The sequence below is a fragment of the Egretta garzetta genome, unplaced genomic scaffold (genome assembly GCF_000687185.1).
Source record: "Egretta garzetta isolate BGI_Z169 unplaced genomic scaffold, ASM68718v1 scaffold370, whole genome shotgun sequence".
Classification (NCBI taxonomy): domain Eukaryota; kingdom Metazoa; phylum Chordata; class Aves; order Pelecaniformes; family Ardeidae; genus Egretta; species Egretta garzetta.
Window position 1 is genome coordinate 320,019 of NW_009258292.1, and position 20,076 is coordinate 340,094.

Genomic DNA, 20,076 nt, shown 5'->3' on the forward strand with positions numbered 1-20,076 from the left:
AAGGAGGTTTCAGCAGTGAATTTAACAATGCTTAATTGTGATTTTAAGACTAAACTGTTTAATGTATAGAAGGCATACCTGTGCTTCCAGTGGCAATAAGGTAAGGCAGAGATTTCTTTCCTTCGCACAGATTTGCAAGGTGCAGAGTAGGGCGTGTGTGTGTGTGTGCATGCATGCGTGTTCATATACATGCATGCGTTTCAGGTTGTTCCAGGATGCTTTGTGTTTCTCCTTTCACTCTTTTGGGCTCTCCAAAAGAAAATCCTGAATGGATGGTGCCTTAAGGTGCGTGTAGGCTCTATTTGCACAGCATGTTTATTTAATTTGGTGTTTTGGTTTTTTTTTAAATAAAAAGCAACAACTCTAACACAGTGGGAATTATCTAATCTTTTCCTTAATCATTTTGACTAAAACAGCTCTCTACAGTGAAAAGCAATTAACAGACTCCTCAGGGTAACAGTGTGTCAACTGTCAAAGTCTCTGGTGGTTGTGCTCATCATAATCAGGATCTTGTCTGATAAACACACGCATTTATCATGGCCTTACAGGCCACCTGTCTGATCTCTAGTCCACAGAGGTCTGGTTGGGAACTGATATGTTAAAAAAAAAAAAAAAATCCATTGCACAGACTTGAATTGTTATGAGTAAGTCTGGTTTCAGATGAGAATTAGGCCAATTGCTGTCTCCAATAATAGTCAACAGTGGACACCTAGGGAAAAAAACATTATAAATGTCATAGAGACTGTTTCTTGTAAAATTTTTACTTTGGGTTTTCTAGCAGATTGACATGACGTACTGTGTTTAATAGCCCTTGTCCTCCATTTGCCTAACTCTTCAATCTGTTTACTTTTCAACCCCTGCACCATCCCATAGCACTGAGTTTCTCTAAGTAATTTTTGTACAAAATGACTTTTTCTTTTCGCTCTTAATGACCTTCCTTTGAAGTTTGTTCCATAACTTTTTGTGTCCCTTGTCTTCTGGGCCATGAGAAGCAGTGAGTAGTCTCTTCAACCTGTTCACTTCTTTTTACCGCCTGTGGCAGGTCTCTCCTGTTCTGCATCCTCCTTTCTCAGCTGGGTCGTCTCAGTCTGTTTAATTTCTTACCCTAAAGCCACGGCACGCTTACCTTACAGCTGTAGTTGGAGGTTCATGTTCTGCAAATACTTTTTCTCCAGTGGTGCCAGAGGGAGGGAAAAGATACTCACTTACTCTTAGCCCAAATGAGTGATCTGGTAGTGTTGCTCATCCATAAAGCTTTCTCCATGTGGCTCAGCAGGTGTAGCAAATGAAACCAGACAGGCTGGTATCGGTGCTTGTTGCCGCTGCTTTTGGGTCTTGCCGGAAGGATGCCTCTCTTGTATCAATGCACAGCTCTCCATCCTGTTCTCCTCCTACAATAGTTTCTGCTACAGCTGATTTGGGAATGCCCAAGGACCCCATTTTTAAAGGCATTCAATTAATGTGTGTGGTTTTGTCGTCTTAAAACCTTTCGGAAGTGTCCCGTGGGTGCTGTGGCATGGCTATGCGTGTATTAACTGGGAGCCGTAGTTGGTGTTGGGGTGGGCAGCAGCGCTCAGCCTCCTTGGCAGGGACGTCCGAGGGAGCGGACAGACCATGCCTGAGCTGCTCCTGGATCACAGCTTCAGCGTGAACTTTGTGCTGTTGCAGAGCTGGGAAGGTGGATAGTGGCAGAGGAGTTTCAGGTGGCTTTATTCCGCTGCAGCCTGAGCACGGGTTCAGTTGCGCTTTCTCTCAATTGCAGAGCCCCTGGTAACTGATACAGCTGCAGCTGTGCGGGGTCGGAGCCTGCAGAGAAAGGAGACTTCTTTACAGGTTTATAAAAACCTCACTGACCAACTGGAGTTGCACGTACGAAACACATCAACTGTGCAGGTTTTGCATTGTGTCATGGAGTCTTAAGAGTGACTCTGCTGTAAAGGTGTTTTGTTCAATTTTTATAGACGCATTTTTAGTTGCAATCTCTCATTTTCTCTCCCTGTTTCTCAGCAGAGATTTTATTACTGCTCTTGACAGCATGGGATTCAATTGCAGCAGCTGCAGCATGTTGTGGGCTCTTACTTATGAATAAAGATGTGGTGAGGCACCTCCCTGCTTCCACACCTTTTTCATTCTTCCCAGTAGAAGAGTGAAGAATGGACAAAGGGACCTGCTTTGGAGTCAGACTCGTTATCTCACACCCCTGCAGCTTTGGAAGGCCAGCTGTGATAGCTCCTTATCCTCACAGGATGGAAAGGATAGTATTTTCCTGTACTTTGACTCCACTTACTCAAGTACCAGTGCTATTTGTCATCCACCCTGTGGGGCGGCACCTTTTTTCCTGTGCCAAAAAAAGCCACCTCCATTTACTCACTCGGCTTTAGCACAGCTCAAGTAGGACATGCTTCCCAGTGGGAACAGCAGAAGGGTGGTGATCTAGTCTTATTCATTTTAATCTTGTTTAGTCAACGGAGAGGAAGAGGAAGGAGGACTTTAGAGGAATGTTAATGGTCAGTCCTGATCAGTGTGTCCCCTCGTTCAAAAAAATATAACAGTACTTTGGCTTCAACTTGGCTGTTCGATGAGAAATTGGTCCTCATGTGGTCTTCAGGACGCATCTCTTGACTGCTTTCTCAAACAAGATGTGGCATTTTAGAAACCTTGGGCAAGTACAATCATCCTTTGGTTCCCCTTTCCAGGGGAGCGTCAGCCCCAGTGGGCAAGTTTGCTATTTATTTTGTCATTGCTGCACCTTGCATTATTACAGAAATGATCAGTTATTTTTCTTTTTGCCTCTGCTCTGTACTTAAAAATGGCCAAGCGTCAGTTGGTCACAGTATCTTTTTCATGATGTCTTCTCCCACCTAAATTTGATGATTTAGATAAACCTGGAATGCTACTTATTTTTAGAAATCTATTTTAAATCTGTCTGACTAAAAGACCCCTCAATGTCTTTGGTGTGTTGTATATTACAGATTGTAGCACATAACGTTAATTGACTGGCCATTAAAATTAATTTAAATTTATTAGTTGTTAAGGCACACTTTGTTGTCTTTTTTAAAAGTTTTTTTAAAATAAAAAGTGCTTTAACAAATCCCCTAGTAAATTTTTGCTCACGCTTTGATGTTTTCACATGGAGAACTAAATAGTGCAACCACATATAAATGTGTCATGTGTGAAATGCTAGAAAATATAGTAGGATGTCAGTAGTCAACCAATGATTTGGAATATTCCAGATACTGTTTTGAGTTTTGGCTGTAACAGTATATTTCTGTTAATTGTTCCTATCCAATGATCCCCTCGGTACCCTTTTTTTACTTGAAGAAAACTTTAGCATCCAGAGTGTTTATTTTCAACTTGTAAATGAAAACCATTTCTTGTCAGATGAAGAAAGAAATCATCAACTTAATGTTTCCTATAGGAAAATATTTGTGTCCTTGCTTTCTCTTATCCTTTGAGTAGAATACAAAGACACAACTTGATGTTTTCTGCCTTTTGCAATCCTTTAGGTTTTGTTAGTGATGCAAAACATTGCAGCAAAGCGGGAAGCCTCTTCAAAGCATTATAAGCAAGAAATAAATGAGTCAAAACAGATAAAATATTTAATGCAGGCTGCTGTTGTTGATTCTTCTAGTATTTGAGATTTAGGAAAAAAAACAAGAACAGTGAAAACCTACTTTATTAGCAAGTACCAAAAAATTAACTGATTATTTTAAGCATGTATCTTGAAGGATATGAGAACTGTTGCCTACACTATGAATAGAAAAGTTCTTTTTCTTAATCCCAAATAGTGCATCCGTTTCTAGAGCCTGCCTTCCTTCGATAGGAACACAGGCAGGAAATACTACCAGTGATACTAATTCCTTACCTGTGTTTTGTCATGAAAGCATGGATTAGTACAGCTGGGGAGCAGTGAAACATAGAAAGTGGGCAACTGCTGGGAGCATCAGGCAGATAGGGCAAAGCGGCAGCCTCACTTGAACTAGTGTAATACTGGGTTTTGCCTAATTTTCAATTAAGTAGTGATGCTTTGCGGGTTGGGGTTTGTTTGGGGTTTTTTTAATCTCCACTCCTTGTTGTGGTGCAATTTTGTCGCTGTACAACAGCATGACAATACTTTGTGACTTTGTGCATCACAGGGATTCTTTTCTTCTGTTCGACTCCATACGCACTTGGAAGACCTGGATGCAGCTGCCTGCTTTGCCGGGGGCTCCCCGCGTGATGTATGGCTGCTCTGCGCCGTAGCTCTGAAATGTCAGGGCTTTGAGTGCTTGCTTATCGTGAGAGTAGATACAGTAAAGGCTGCAAAACACTTAGAGCCAAGGTAACGTGAATCATACCAGTTCTTAAAATAGAAAGCCCAAGCTAAACGCTCTCTGAGGTTTTTCTGCTCAGTCATATTGGTGAGGCGTGTGTGTGCTGCTCCTGTTTCTCACCGGCACTTGGCACGCCCATGACTGCAGTCTCCTTGCAGATACCGGTGCACGTGGCCATCTTTGGGTGTCGAACCCCTGGGGGAGCTCCCGGGCAGCCAGCTCCCTGTTTACCCAGCTTAGCGCTGGGTGTGATGACCTGGTACTGGCCCATTTTTAGTAGCACTACATCCACAGCAGTCTTTCCTCAAAGCGGACGTTGTCCTTCGTCTTCGTTAAGTACATGTGGGCTTGTGGGGTTTTCTCTTTCCTTTTGCCCCTTGGTTATTTGATGCCTCGGTGTTAATGTCGGTACCTGTTTTCTTCTGAGGGAGCCCTGTAAAACAGACAACACACGATGGCTAACCGCGTCTCCCCTGCTGAGCGCTCTTCAGAGCGGATGAACTCCCTGGGCGTGCGTAGCCGGGGGTAGGTGCTTTTCCACGAGGCTTGCTGCCTGTGCGTTGTTAGAGGGCTGTATGCAAGCTATCCCCTGCCTCCTGGGGGTTTCCCTCGGGGATCAATTAGCCAATGTGGACTTCCCAACAGCCTGGCAAGAGGCGGTTTGTTTGCGTGACACCGGCCTGAGGAAGGGAGAGCTGTGATGGCTTCCCTCCAGTGACATGGTGCTCCTCCCTGCCCTGTGGGCCTGCTTGCCGCCAGCACGACCTGCTGCAAGGCGGCAGAGATGGTGGCAACTCCACGGGCTGCCTGTGTGCTTAATGCCACCATGACTTCCCCCTGGGAACTTGTTTCTCATTCCATCGCCCTGGGGGCTTTGTTGCTTCCCCCAGGGAGGGCTGCCTGGCTGGGCTGTCGCCCCCCGCAGCCACAGGCAGGCAGTGATACCGGGCATAGTACCCTGCTGAGGGCGGTGGTTCCCTTTCTCGGGGGCTGTGCCTCCCTTTTAGCATTTCCCCCGACTGGGAGCAATGCCAGGAGGTGGGCGAGGAGCTGGGAGGTGGGCGAGGAGCGCTCACCTGGGAGCGGCCGGGCAGACATGCCTCAGGCGTGCGAGCGTGGCAATGCCAGGCAGTGCCCGCCTGGCTGTGGTTTCAAGGGAGGAAGTGCTTTTTTTTCTTGTTTTCCCTTTTATTTTAAAAGCAGGCTTTCACTCAAACTCAATATGGTATTTTGGAGGAAATAATTTTTTGTGTGTGTCCAAATCTCTACTGCTGTTTTAGGAAAACAATAGTTCTGTTAATAAACAGCTGGTGCAAAAGCAGCGTTGTGTTCAGGAGCAATAAGTAATTATGAGGACTGAAATAAGAAAGGAGCAGAACCATGTATGCGCTGGTGTATTTGCTTGAATTAATGACAGACTGGTGTGGTTTTTTTTTTTTTTTTTTAAATTGATTCTGCACAGATCGGGCACAGTCTTCAGGCTGCTAATGCTCAAGCTGCAGCGTTTGATGGGCAGAAGCATTTCCATGTCAGCCTGGCCCACCTGGCTGCTCTGTGTACAGGCCGAGGCGTGCAGCTTGCTTCAAAGACGAAAATAAGGCTGCTTGGTCGCTGCTGGGTGTCGAGGAGGCACAGGGAAGAGAGCACGATTTAATTTCTTCCTAGCCTCTTGGAGAGTTTCTGTTGAGGTAATGGTGGTGCTGCGTGTTGCTGGAGACTTGCTCTTCTGAGAAGGATTTCTGATTTTTAACAAGCTGCTTGGCGTGAGGCAATTTAGCTGAAGGCCTCTGGTGGAAATCTGTCCCCCCTGCCCTCCCAGTGGGTTGATGTGCGGACGCAGCGCCGGAAATTAAAAGCTGCCCTTCTGTTTTCAAGGTAGGAAAGGCAGTTACACTTGGGATGTGCTGTATTTTATTGTATCGTCAAAGCATGTTACAGATGTGAAGTAGCATCACTTACCCTCATTTTATACTCACAAAGCAAAAATGATAGGTATAAAAGTGCTTTGCACTAGACCGAATGATGAATCATCATTGTAGAAGGGCACACAAAATGATGTCAGGGTTCCCTTTTGGCCCATAATCCACAAATGAATGCAGGGGGAGACTATATTTGGGGCTGCTTCATCCTAGTTTTATGATCTATCAGCTGACTTCAGAATTTAACTGTTTCAGAGGATAAGTCATGCTGGAAGATGATATTTTGGACCCCACACCATTTTTAAACCCATGGTATCCTCGTGTCATCTGCCAAATTGCCTTATAAAAAGAGGTAATGTGTACGGAAAACAGAGCTTGAGGCTATGGCTAGTCGCTATTGCACTTCATACAGACCCATGTTATTAGCCAGATTTCTATAACATGCAGTTCCTTGAATACTAAAATTATTTATTTACCTAATGACAAAGGAATCGGTTGCTGGTAGTGCCACTTCTAAAAACTGGTGCATTTCTCCTTTCTTGAGTTACAGATTATGATGTTAACCAAGACTTAGTTTGAAATGGTAGCAAGAAAAGTTGTTGTTTTGTGTGAGGCCCGATACAGTCTTTGGAGAATAATTCAAGAAGATGCTATTTTGAGGGTGAGGGGAGGATAGGATAGATGTGGTCACTCCGTTAGGGGGTTCTTTAGGTAGAATTACTAATATTACTAATTTTTTTAAATTTTCTGGTTAGAGTCAAATAAAGAAACAATGTTACTTTTTCTACAGAAACTCCTTTTCTATGAATTGTTTAACCTTTCAAACCTTTTCAGTGCAGCAAATATTGCTAACCCAAGTTCCGAGTGGGTGTTTTTTCCAGTTTATGTAGCCTTTTTGTGAGATTGGATAGGATATTAAAAAATAATAATAAAAAACCCAAACACAAGTGATCTCTCTTCCTCTAGTTGTTTGAAAGGTTGTATTAACTCTACTCGTATTTCATAATTTCCCTGGCAGTTCACTATGAAATTTGACCTATTTAAATGGTTTTACTGTACTACATTTCCTGGAGACCTTTCAAGACAATTTGCTTCCTAATCTAAATTTAACAGTTACATAAACCACATTTTGGAGACTTGGAAATTTCTACCTACTGCCTCTGCCTTTTTTTTGTAGACAAGCCATGTTGTAAAAATTTAAGCACAGAATTTTAATCTGAGATTTGCATGTAGCTTGTCATCTGGTTTTCATGCATAGATGCTGTTTTTCTTTTTAATAAGATAAAGAAGGTTATTTTTTGTCCCATTTGAAAGTTTTCTTAGTGCTGTGGCCAGTTACATTTTTGTCAGTCTATTTTAAAATGTGAAGAAATAGAATCTCACGGGTCTGGGATATATTTGTGTTGCAGTTCCTTGAATTTCTTGGTTGCCTTTTCCTTCTGTGTAGGTCTTAGACAGGTACTGAGTAGCGTATGAATATGTTTAACCTTTTTCTGAAAACAAACTGAAGCCAGGCAGGAAGGACTGCTACCTCTTGGGAGACAGTGTTTTGTTCAGAAATCTTGGTGGGATTTAAGGATTCACTTTGTACGCTTGTCACTGATGTCTTGCCTAATATGCTGTGCAAATTTCAGACTCTGTGAGATACCTCATCCTTCTTTCTGCTAACTCTGTTACTGCATAGTTCAGCTGAGGAATGTGTCAGAGCAGGAGGATAAACTTAATAGTTTATTTGGTAAATTTAGTTGTTTACTCAGACACAAACTGAAAAGGGAAAAATGTTTGTTGCTGTTTTTTCTTGCAGGTATTTGAAATGGGGTTTTGCTTTGAAAGAGGCTCAGAAATTTTGTTAACTGTCTGCTGTTTACATATGCTGCTTGACTGATTTTTTTGAGTAATGCATGGTAACTAGCTTTTCAGAGATGGGAAGTGCCCTAAGTCAGTGCAAGGTTGATTTTCCTCAGGGAGAGGAGAGAATGGTGGTGGAGGCAAGCGGCTGTTTCTTGTTTGCTTCATCAGTGCAGGTATTTGTGAATAAGCAAAAAGGAGAAAACAGAATCTAGAAATCATTAATGACAAGACATCTCCCCTAGATTTTTGGAAATAACCAGCGTTACCCTTTTAGTCAGATTTTTGCGCGTGCTGGCTGATACATTGATTACTCTTAGCTTGGGATCCATGTTTAGTTTCATCCAGGTGAGTGCAGGGTGGCTTTTTTCCTGGCTTTCCTTGAAAGTGCAGAAATGTGCTGGATCCAGCATTGGGTTTGGCTCCAGGGCAAAATTCCCAATATGGGCAGCAGTGTTTGGGAAGTCAGGGAAATGCTGGCGGCCTGATGTTGCTGCTGCTCCTGCATCATGTGGGGGCACATGGCGAACTTGTAGCATGTTGGTCACTTTAATAACCTATCTTACTGAGCGCAGCACACCTGTGTTTTGTTGTAGCACTGCGGGCCTTTATTCACTGTTGTTGTTAATATTGCTGCAAAAATTCAGGCAGGAATCCAATGCTATTACTATTTGGGGCTTTTACCCTGAGTTGCCTGCTTTTTCTGTTTCTGGCTGCTATGACAGAGGTGTAAATCTCCTGCCTGAGCTGCTACAAATCCACTTCTCAAATACAACTTTTTAATTTTTTTAATTTTTTAATTTTTTTTAGTTTTGTTTGTTTGGGGTTTTTTTCCCCCTCTCCTGTGGAGTTGTTGGCAGAGGTGTGCTTTCTGTTCTTAAGTTTTTCTTGCGCGTGCTGTTTCTGTGTAAGCGGTCTTTGAAGTAACCATCTCTTCTCTGCTTTCCCAGTTGCCCAGGCAGGAGTCCAGGCTTCCTGGGTGTTCCTTCCTGCGGTTGTCTCGCTCAGCCTCGTGTTTGACCCTACTTTAATTGAATGTTCATGTTGTGCTCTGCAGATAGCTGTCTTTAGTACAGGGTGGAAAGGTTTTATTGCTGCATGTTTGTATAGACTGTAAGAGATGGGAATCACCTGCCATAAGCTTTCAGCACCTTTTAACAACTGCTCAAAAATTCATCTGAACATAAAAACAAAAGCAAGCAGCAAGCACTTGGATTTCTTGCTAAGAAATGGAAGCGAGTGATACGGCTCAGCACAGCTAGATGCGTCTTTTCATCATCTCCCAAGGTCTTGTAACATGCCCGATGGCCTCTAAGCCAGGGCTCTTTGGAACTGAAGACTGCCAGCAGAGAAGGTGTTGCCATGGGCAGAACCTGCTCCTTTTTAGGAAGGGTTGTATGCTCCGGGGGGCTGGGTTTGGCTGCTGGAGTACAAGCTCTCAAATAGACGATACCATTTTATTTGCTCTTGATCAAAGTCCATGCCTTTAAACCTCCTGAGTTGGCAAGATGAAAGTAGTCTTCTAATCCTCCCCTGGCTATACAGCAGTTAACTTCGAGTCCAGTGCCCCCAAAGCATGCACAAAGACAAGCCCTTCTGGCCCAAGTGCCTTCTACCTGTCAGACAGCTTTTGCCTAAGAGATTCATGGAAGTTTCTTCATCTGACTGGTGCCTGCACAAGCCATCTTCCATTGCTAGCTGGAAGTGAAGTCTGCAGTGGTTTGGGCATTTTGGTTTTGATGTCACTCTTCTGTTGGACACCGGGCTTTGTACACAGCATGGCTGCCTTGCTGCCCCAAGCTTGCTTGAGTGCTGAGAAGGTGAATCAATGTGAAATTGATTGTTATGTACTGGGAGTTTATAGCTTGATTAACTGATGCAAATGACACCTTTTGATGTCCCATCCTGTTGACCACTGTGTCCGTCTGTCCTCCCCCCAGGTTAAATACCTGACTCAGGAGTTCTGTATCTACCTGCTTGAAAACTGCATGCATCGCTTCATTTTTCAGCTTCCAGGAGTGTGGGCAGTGTCTTGTTATAACAGACAGGTCAAAAGGATTGTTTTAAACTGTGAGTGATCATTGCGTTTAGATTCAGTAAACTCACTCTCTTCAATATAAAGGCTGCTGAAAATTTCCACTAAATTAAACACTTGTGCTGCAGACAATTCAATTGCAATCTCTTCAAAGCCTTTGGACAGGCTTCTCTTATCTGGAAATCTTGTTTATCCCATGGTCTTTGGATAATCTCAAGACCCGTTGTACAGTAACTAACGCAGAGGGTTTAGCAAATGGGGTATTTAGCTGTGTTGCTTTAACAGCATGTGGTTTTGTTTAAGAAATGAAGCTGCTTGTGCTTCAGGTGTGGCCAGGCTGGTACTTCTAATCCTGCAGGCATTCCGGGTTCAGCTGTCTGTGACCTGCTTGTGCCTATCTTCTGCTTAAAAAAAAAAAAAAAAAATAAAAAAAATTGTCATCTGTTCTTGCAGAATTGTTTTTTACTACTTTTCTCTAATGATTTGCTCATTCAATCCATTAAAAAGATAGGGGTGATTTTGATTTACTATTATTAATTGTAAACTGTTACTGGTTCTTATTTAGCAACTGTAACATTGAATGCTATAGAATGGCAGGACTTACAAGAATGTATGTGGATTTCTGTTGGCACTCGTTTAGAGTATATAGCTGATCACTATTTTGATATTTCTTTTATTAAGTAGCGGTGCAGAATTTTCTTCTTCCCTGTTCTCTGTATGCATTACATGTTCAAAAATCAATTTCAAACAGCTCAATACCTTTTTTAATGGAATTGGTGCAGCGCCACGGAAGTATTTCTCAGCGATACCCTTGATCACTTCTCAAACTTCCAAAAACCACATTTCTTGTGAACTAAGCGGTGATCGGATGATTTAAATGAAATGGCATCAGTCACCATTTTCTATAATTGTCCCTATTTAAAATCTGCCTTTTGTTTTGCATGGATGCCTTTAGCTTTTGGGTTTTGGTTTGAGCTGGGTTTTTTGGTGGTGGTGTTTTGGTGGTTGTTTTTTTTTTTTTTTTTAAGGTGAGTTACATTTCTAAATCCTTGCCTTGCTGTGCATCCACCTTATTTCCTGGCCTCCACCCGTCTCTCAGCTAGCGACTGCCACCATGGCAACTCTTCCTCTGGCTGAACAGATGGGACATTGAGTCTCCTCCGAGAGCAGAGCGCCGCTCACGCCCTGCCGGGAATCAGCTGGCGCGGGTTGCCCTCCTTTCTGCAAAAATTAAAGCAAGCTCTGCCCAGCAGAGGCATGCTGGTTTTGAGGGTGCTCGGTTTCACAAATAATACGGTGGTCGAATAGTTGCTTGCAGAAATAAAATGTAGTGGCTGAACTGGGATTATTTCTGTGCCTGAAAGCTCTTCAGAGGAGCTTTGCCTTTAGTGCGAAGAGCTTGGCGTCAGCCAGCAGCCGGTGATTTTCTGGTAGAATGGTTGCCATCAACTTTTCTTCTCTCTTTAGGATGCGTCAGGATGAAACGCCACAGGCATCTAAGCACCAGTGACAGTTCAGACAATGAGAGTAAGTAATACCTACTCGTTTTTCTTTGGTCTATCACCCCCTTGTGGTTTCCTTCTGTGGTTTGAGGGCAAACTGTTTCACCTCTTATAATTAAAAAAAAATGTTTCTTGCTTGATTTCTTTTTGCGTTCTGTGGTCTTTGGTGTTCTGAATCCTATTATGGGAGGAAAATGAGGTGAAGGACCCCTGTAAACCTGGGGGTAGTTTTGAGTCTACTTAGAATTTGAAGAGAAACTTGTATGTCTTTCCTTTTCAGAGTTGGGAAAGACAAATCTGTAATTTAAGAGAAATTTTACTGCCCAGAGTACTATTTTTTAGTTACTTATTTTTAAAAGGAGTTCTATTGTCTCTTGTTGTTCAGAGCCTCAGCTTCAAAATTACTGGGGGTGGCAAGCTATTAAGCATTGATGTGTTAGAGTTATATATAAGATAGTTATACCCAGTATATTGATTGTTATGTCATTTTATGCTGGTTCTTGATCTATCCACTTTGGTCTATTATACAATTTAGTAAAGTTACATTTTAAATCTTCCTTGGCAAACATCTGCCTGAGGTTGCATCTTCCCATTTTATCCACAAAAAAACCACCTGTATGGCATGGTCTTGCTTGTTTCTTACAAGCCTGTGCCTATCTAGTAACTCTATACATAATGATGATTCATTGTCATATTTGTTGCAAGTCATCAGTGTATCCTGTACTCAAATAACATTTTGCCCAGAAATGTCTCGACATCACGCTACAATTTTTTTGCATCTCTCATCAGCATGCTTTAGTATCATTGCTTTTTTGGTTTTTTTTTTTTTTTTTTTTTTTTTTTTTTAGCACTTGCAAACTGTCCTTGGTTTTGCTCCTCCTTCCACTTTGTTAGAAAGGAAATGAAGGGAAGTCTGCCTGCTTGTTTCTGTTTACTCATGCTTGTATTGGGCAGAGCAGAATGTGCCCATAAACTCAGTGTGCTGTGGTTTTACAAAGAGCGAGTGGAACAGGAGGAGCTGTAATCAAGCCTACAGACTGCCTAAGAGATTTTGCCCACGTCTTGTCAAAAAATTATGATAATCCAAGAGATTGGAGTGCCTTGTGTTTTGCTGAAAAATTAAATGAATTGAAACGAGCTATAATGGTACTTTTTTTTTTTTTTTTTTTTTTTTTTTTTTAACAGGTCCTTCCACTTCCTTTTCTTCTTGTTCTAAATACAGGAGCAAGTCAAAAACACCAGCAAATGAACAAAAGAAACCTGCTGAGGTAAGAACCAGGGTTTAAGATTGGTCACTGGTATTTTTTTGTCATACAGTTTTCATGTTTCTAAGCCTTGAAATCGTGAGCTTTGAACTAGTGCCAGTGAGTCCTTTTGTCACCTGTCAAATTCTCCATGAAACTGTGTTTTCCCCACTGCGCGAGCATTATAGGAGCTCTGGTGTTTGATGTCCCAAAATGACTTCTGGCATTTGCAGACAGTAACATGTAGTTCTTTCTTCCCCTGAAATTTAGTATCATTTTGAAATTGAAAAAGCTGGGATGGTCCTGTGATTTGAGAGCGTGCCACAGGAAGAAGCAGTTCATGTGCATGGGAAGGATCCTTCCTTTCTGCTTTAGGATAAAACAGTGGGGCACTTAAGTGGGCAGGATATGTATGAACAGTGCTTACTCATCTTCTGCCGCTTTCTCACTCTTGGCTTTTTACCTTCAGTCAAGCTTTTTTACTCTGCCATCCACACCTGTTAGGACCTCTACACCTGTCACCACTGTCACTGGATCTATATTCACCAATTGAATAAATCGGCATTTATGCACAATCCAGTGCTCAAATCCAGCCTATCAGCCATTCCACCGGTAGTCTTTTTGGGGGAGGATTTGTTGGCTGCCTTTCCCAGATTTGATGCTTGCTTTCTTAAGGGCTGAAGTCAGATAATAACTGCAAATAGGAGAAATGTTTCTAGTAGCTAATTCCCCTTACTTGCTATCACATTCCCTCCAAACGAGTCCTTCGACATGCTAATATGACTGTTGATGCCTGAGGTTACTGAAAAAAAGACTGACGACCCACTTTGCTTCTCCAGGATTTAAAGCTGAGAGTTATGTCCCAGAAGTAATTTTGTGTACTATACCAGCAGCTTTTTACCTGCTTAGATGCTACTGCGAGAGGTTGCATGAGCTATGTAGATTGTGCTCATACAGCAAAAGCTATTCAGTAAACATACTTCATGCTGCTTTTCTAAATGCTGCTAACTAGATGAGTTTGGTTTGGAAAGAACATGGTAAATGTTACAGAACATATCCTTCCTTTGGAAGCTTAATCTTTATCACAAGTCGATTGAGGAAAACTCACGATTCATTTCTAAAAGAGAATCTTGCATGAATGTTTCAATAAAAGCAAAATTGGCCAGAACTAGCTACACAGTGTTTTACTTACAGCCACCAAAGAAAGTTAAGAAAAGCCTGCTGTGCTTTTTACCTTTAAAATGTTGGTCTGAGGATTATGGTTCTGTAAGAATTTTAATCTTAAACCAGCTCGTGACTACTGAGGTCTTGTAATTGTTGCTCATGTTTGCCTAGGCAGTAGCTTTGTTACTAGCCGAGCCGGGCAAATGGGAACTGAAAAATATATGCTGCCAGACTTGTTGCTTTTTCAAATACACCGAAGTGCTAGTCCCTTACCAAGCCCTTCTTTCTGCCCAGCAATCCAGCTTTCTTCTTGTATCCCTTTCTCTTAGGGATTGTCCTATTACTGTTTTCTTTGCCTTTGCTCCATGCTGTCTTTATGTGCAAACAATAATCATGAAGGTGTGGTCCATGTATATAGTGTACAAGTGTTCTGTTTATGTAACTTCTAGGAATTAAAATGAGCAGTGTTTTCAGTTCCTCCTCTTGAGATCTTCTTTGCTGCTTTCTACCTGTTCCAAGAAAAAAATCTTGAGCCCTTTAATGTTTGAAAAGATGAAACTTTGAAGAACAAAATCTGGAATATACACTTGGAATTGATGTATTTCATAATGTGATCCTTCCAGTAATACTGGCATCTTTTTGTCGTCTTTCATTTAAGATCCCCCTCCTGGAAAAAAAAAAAGAAAAACAGGAGGGGGGTTGTGGGAAAGTAAAGAAATCTCAAACCTTAGAACCTCCGCTTCTGGAGGAGTGTCCCAAGGACAATATTTAAAAGAACCCTGGGGAAAAAAAAAAATTCTCTGAGAAAGGGAATGGAAGGGAAGGTGACAGTAATAATCTCTACCACTTGTACCTAAGACTCTTGGCTATCAGTTTTTCCTTTCCTTCTGCTAGAGGCAAGCACTCCTTCCAACCCCTTGAAAAGCATATGCTGGAGAGTGTATTACATGAAATGCTGTTGTCAGCAGAGCATTGAAATTGATTATTTATGCATCAAGTGGTGACAAGGGTGTAAAGCAAAGACTGAAAAGAGACCCCACCACACACCTGTACAAAAATCATGTTGTAAATCCACAAGTTCTTTGTAGTAAGAGTTGTCTAATATCTATTAGATAGAAATTTAAAATTTCAGCCTGACAGCATCCCCTTAGCAAGGGCTCTCTTTAACAGGTTGGCATTGCTCTCCTTTCATTCACCTCTGCTTGCCAGGCAGCAGGCTGTTTCTTGAGTTAGTGATGCAGAAAATCTGAAAGGTCAAAGCTATAAATAGCTGTTTGGGAATATTTTTGCTCGTGGTCTTCATACATTAATTTTTCTTTCATGGCAGTAAGCCTGGCTTTCTCAATTAAATTGCACGTGAATACATGGGCTTTTTTCCACTTCCTCAGCCATCTCCAGCCCAACTCGAGTACCTGGGTTCTCTCTCCAAATAAAAGCTCGGGTTTGGTACTGTGACCAACAAGCAAGTTAGTGTGTCTGTCAGTTGCTTCACAGGACTTGTCTGTATGTGCCATGGTTCTCTGTGGTCACCTGTAAAAAATAACAAGTGGCTGCAGTTGAGGACTGCTCTGCCTTGAATTCCTGCCCAGGTGCTTCAGAATCGAGGTGGGTGCGGGGATGGCCTCAGTGTAGCGAGGTCATTTGGTGTTAACTGTGGGGCAAAGGGGTGCAGTGTTGGAGTGCAAATGTCAAAGCCCTTTCCCAGAGCCTGACTTAGCCCCAGGGGTTTGCATCAATGCAGAAGGGATGTTACTGGGTCAGACCTGGGGTCTGCTTCCCCCATTCTCCTCCTTGGAGAAGGTGAGAACAAGGCAAGCCTGTAACAATGCTTCTTCGGACCATGGTGTTTGTCTATGTAGTTTCAAAAGCAAGACTGTGGCTTTTTCTTGGTGCTCCCATTCTGGATTGCAGTCTGTCAGAAACTTCTGAGATGGTGACTTAAAAATTCTGCTATCCCATTAGCTTTAGCATTTACTTTGAATAAATAAATTGTGGTACGGTTACAGGCACACCAGTAGTATAAGTCATAACAGTTTTTCAGACCTTTATGATGATGTTGGCCACATGCCATTCATGCTGTTGCCCCTCGTGGATTTAAACCTAGACAGGAGGGGCTCGCAGGCCGGAGCAGTAGGCTGTGTGGGAGTAGCAGGGCAGGAGGCATTTGGATGTCTGGCTCAGCATGAAGCCTGTACTTTGCAGTTTCCTGTCTCTGTGGAAGCTGAACAGAAAATGATGGCAGAGTAGTTGGAATCATTTTTGCAGGGAAAACCGATTAGCTGGACCATCCTGAATGGCTGGCCATTTATTTTCCCTTAGGCTTGTGGGGTCACGAAAGAGCCTAAGAGATCTGTGTGACACTCGAGCTTCTGTGTATTTTTTTCCAGTCCTTTCTCCCTCTTGAAACTGTGAAGGAGTTAAGTTAGCACTGTGCTGCTTTTTTTTTTTAACCCTTCCCATATAGTATGGCAGTATTTTACCTCTCTGCAAATAGGGTTTTGAACCTCACAGTGCTAGTAGTTTCTAATCCCTCATTGCTGATAGTGACAGCTGTGTTAGCATGTGAAATGTAGCTTGTCTTCCACAAGTAAGTGGTCTACTTTCATTACTTGGGTATGTGAAACTTTTTTTAGTGACATTTCACTGCCACATAAATTGTGGGTCTTGATCCTGAGGAGCACCCTGTAAGACCTGACTCTTGGCAGAAAATGTATTCTTTTTGCAGTTTGAAAGTTGTCAGTTTTGTTCCGTAAATGAATGGGCAATGTGGTTAAACCATATTGCTTTGCATATACCATGCGTAATAGAATAGGAGACTGTTACCTTTATGCACGTGTTTACCGTAGAAAATTCTGAATTAACTTGGACATCTGTACAGCCTTCTCAAGACCTCTGGCAAATGTGCCTTATGTGTTTCAATGCACTGCTTTTTATGTAAGTCAGAGATGCAACCTCACTGGTTATTTTTATGATTTTTTTTTTTTTTTTTTTTTTTTGCTTTGACATGCCATCTCAGGCTATTTGAACTCTTTAGATAGAGATGACCTGATTGTATAAGGGCATGGAAGAGCTTGCTTGTGAAAAGGCTGAAGCTATTTTACCTTTTGAAGTGAGTGATCAGACGTAACAGTGAAGTATGAATGGTTTGGAAACAGCAGAGCTAGAGCTTCAGTCCTGCCTGTCCTTATGATGGAAGGATTGGGGAGGAAAGGCGGGGGCTGTGTGTGTGTTGTGTGTGTGAATGAGGCCAAAAGTTAGGAAATCTGTAGCAATTAAAAGGATATCCTTTCCATGCATCATGCAATTAGGCTGTGAAGCTCATCTGCTACAGGAAGTTGTTGAGACTGAGAATTAAACAAGATTAAAAAAGGAATTGGACAGATGATAACGAGTACATATTTTTCTAAATATCCATATAAATTAATACCACTTTAGAAATTGATTGTTAGGATTAATCCCAAAATCTGAAGCTTATGTCTGATTAGCAACCAGAAGGAAACTTGACGTGTTCTTGCACATTCTTCTGGCTCATGAGATACTGTTAGAGACATGATGTTAGGTAGGGTTGATTTAGTATCTGATTTCCTGGCTTTTCCTATACATGCTTGTAAAGGAGGCTAGGAAGATTCATGGCTACTTAAAAGTACAACATTTCATTCGCTTGAGTACCAGGTAATCCATAAAAATAATTTTAGGGAGTAGGGGTTTGAACATTAAGATTTACTGCAGTGCATGTCCAAATTGTGTGGATGTTTGAGAATTACAAATTTAATGCTACACTTACTCCTTTGTGTCCTATCTTTTGTAACATCTTAAGTTTTTTGTTCCAGTCAGCATACGTGCCTGAACTGTTTCCATTTTAAAATTACGTTGTCTTTCATTTACTTTGCTACCAAAAAACCCCCACCCTGTCTTGAGTATCCTGACTCCTCTATAATAAGGTGCGTTAATTCAGCAACTTCAAGCCTAGACTGCAACGTATTAGCAAGAAAAATTCTATGTCTTCAGGATGAGCCCACCAAATTTTGCCCTTAGAGCTTCATCCTCCGTAAATGGGCACATACAGTGAAACATCTATACAAAGATTAAACTATCTGTGCTCAGATACTGTGTGGCTATATTACATTTGTAGTAGGTCGTATTACAATTTGGCTTTTGTCTTATTATTTGTGAGGAGACTGTAAATGTAAACTGCTGCTTTATAAGTGTTGTGCTGACAAATAAAGAAGAACTCGTTGAGGATGTGAAGGTAGGGGGTAGTCTTGGCTGCAGCGACCATGAGATGGTGGAGTTCCGGATTCTGCGTGGTGGAAGCAGACCAATACGTAGGACCACAACACTGGACTTCAGGAGAGCTAACTTTGGCCTCTTCAGGGTCCTGCTTGGAAAAATTCTGTGGGTTAAGGCCCTTGAAGATGGAGGAGTCCAAGAGAGCTGGCTGCTACTTAAGCAACACTTCCTCCATGCTCAGGATTGGTGCATCCCTGTGAGTAGGAAATCAAGTAAACAAGGCAGGAGGCCTGCATGGATGACCAAGGAGCTTCTAGTAAAACTCAAAGAAAAGAGAAAGCTCTATGAAATGTGGAAAGAGGGTCAGGCCACTTGAAAGGTATACAGGAATGCTGCCAGAGCATGTAGGGAAGCAACTAGAAAGGCTAAGGTCCACCTGGAATTAAATCTGGCAAGGGTTACCAAGGATAACAAGAAGGGCTTCTTCAAGTACATCAGCAGCAAACAGAAGACTAGGGGAAGCGTGGTACCGCTGCTGAATGAAGTGGGTGCCCTGGTGACAGAGGATACAGAGAAGGCGGAGTTACTGAATGCCGCCTTTGCTTCAGTGTTCACTGCCAAGGCTGGCCCTCAGGCTTCCCAGTCCTTGGAGGTAAGCGAGCAAGCCTGGAGAAAGGAAGACCTTCCTTCATTTGAGGTGGACCAGGTTAATGATTTTTTAAGTAAGCTGGATACCCGCAAATCCATGGGTCTCAATGGAATGCACCTGTGAGTGCTGAGGGACCTGGAAGACGACATTGCTGAGCCACTCTCCATCATCTAGGAAAGGTCCTGGAGAACAGGAGAGGTGCCTGAGGACTGGAGGATAGCCAATGTCACTCCAGTCTTCAAAAAGGGCAAGAAGGAGGACCCTGGGAGTAGGGGGTAGTCTTGGCTGCAGCGACCATGAGATGGTGGAGTTCCGGATTCTGCGTGGTGGAAGCAGACCAATACGTAGGACCACAACACTGGACTTCAGGAGAGCTAACTTTGGCCTCTTCAGGGTCCTGCTTGGAAAAATTCTGTGGGTTAAGGCCCTTGAAGATGGAGGAGTCCAAGAGAGCTGGCTGCTACTTAAGCAACACTTCCTCCATGCTCAGGATTGGTGCATCCCTGTGAGTAGGAAATCAAGTAAACAAGGCAGGAGGCCTGCATGGATGACCAAGGAGCTTCTAGTAAAACTCAAAGAAAAGAGAAAGCTCTATGAAATGTGGAAAGAGGGTCAGGCCACTTGAAAGGTATACAGGAATGCTGCCAGAGCATGTAGGGAAGCAACTAGAAAGGCTAAGGTCCACCTGGAATTAAATCTGGCAAGGGTTACCAAGGATAACAAGAAGGGCTTCTTCAAGTACATCAGCAGCAAACAGAAGACTAGGGGAAGCGTGGTACCGCTGCTGAATGAAGTGGGTGCCCTGGTGACAGAGGATACAGAGAAGGCGGAGTTACTGAATGCCGCCTTTGCTTCAGTGTTCACTGCCAAGGCTGGCCCTCAGGCTTCCCAGTCCTTGGAGGTAAGCGAGCAAGCCTGGAGAAAGGAAGACCTTCCTTCATTTGAGGTGGACCAGGTTAATGATTTTTTAAGTAAGCTGGATACCCGCAAATCCATGGGTCTCAATGGAATGCACCTGTGAGTGCTGAGGGACCTGGAAGACGACATTGCTGAGCCACTCTCCATCATCTAGGAAAGGTCCTGGAGAACAGGAGAGGTGCCTGAGGACTGGAGGATAGCCAATGTCACTCCAGTCTTCAAAAAGGGCAAGAAGAAGGACCCAGGGAACTACA

General features: G+C 42.7%; 1 protein-coding gene across 1 annotated transcript in view; it reads left to right on the forward strand.

The window, feature by feature from the left end:
* JADE3 (jade family PHD finger 3) overlaps nucleotides 1-20,076 on the forward strand; it is a 52,534-nt gene that overhangs the window by 2,317 nt on the left and 30,141 nt on the right. Inside the window, exons 2-3 of the mRNA XM_035892922.1 lie at nucleotides 11,583-11,642; nucleotides 12,803-12,885. Coding sequence (XP_035748815.1) covers nucleotides 11,594-11,642; nucleotides 12,803-12,885 — 132 coding nt within the window. The 5' untranslated portion in view covers nucleotides 11,583-11,593. The remainder of the gene's footprint in view (nucleotides 1-11,582; nucleotides 11,643-12,802; nucleotides 12,886-20,076) is intronic.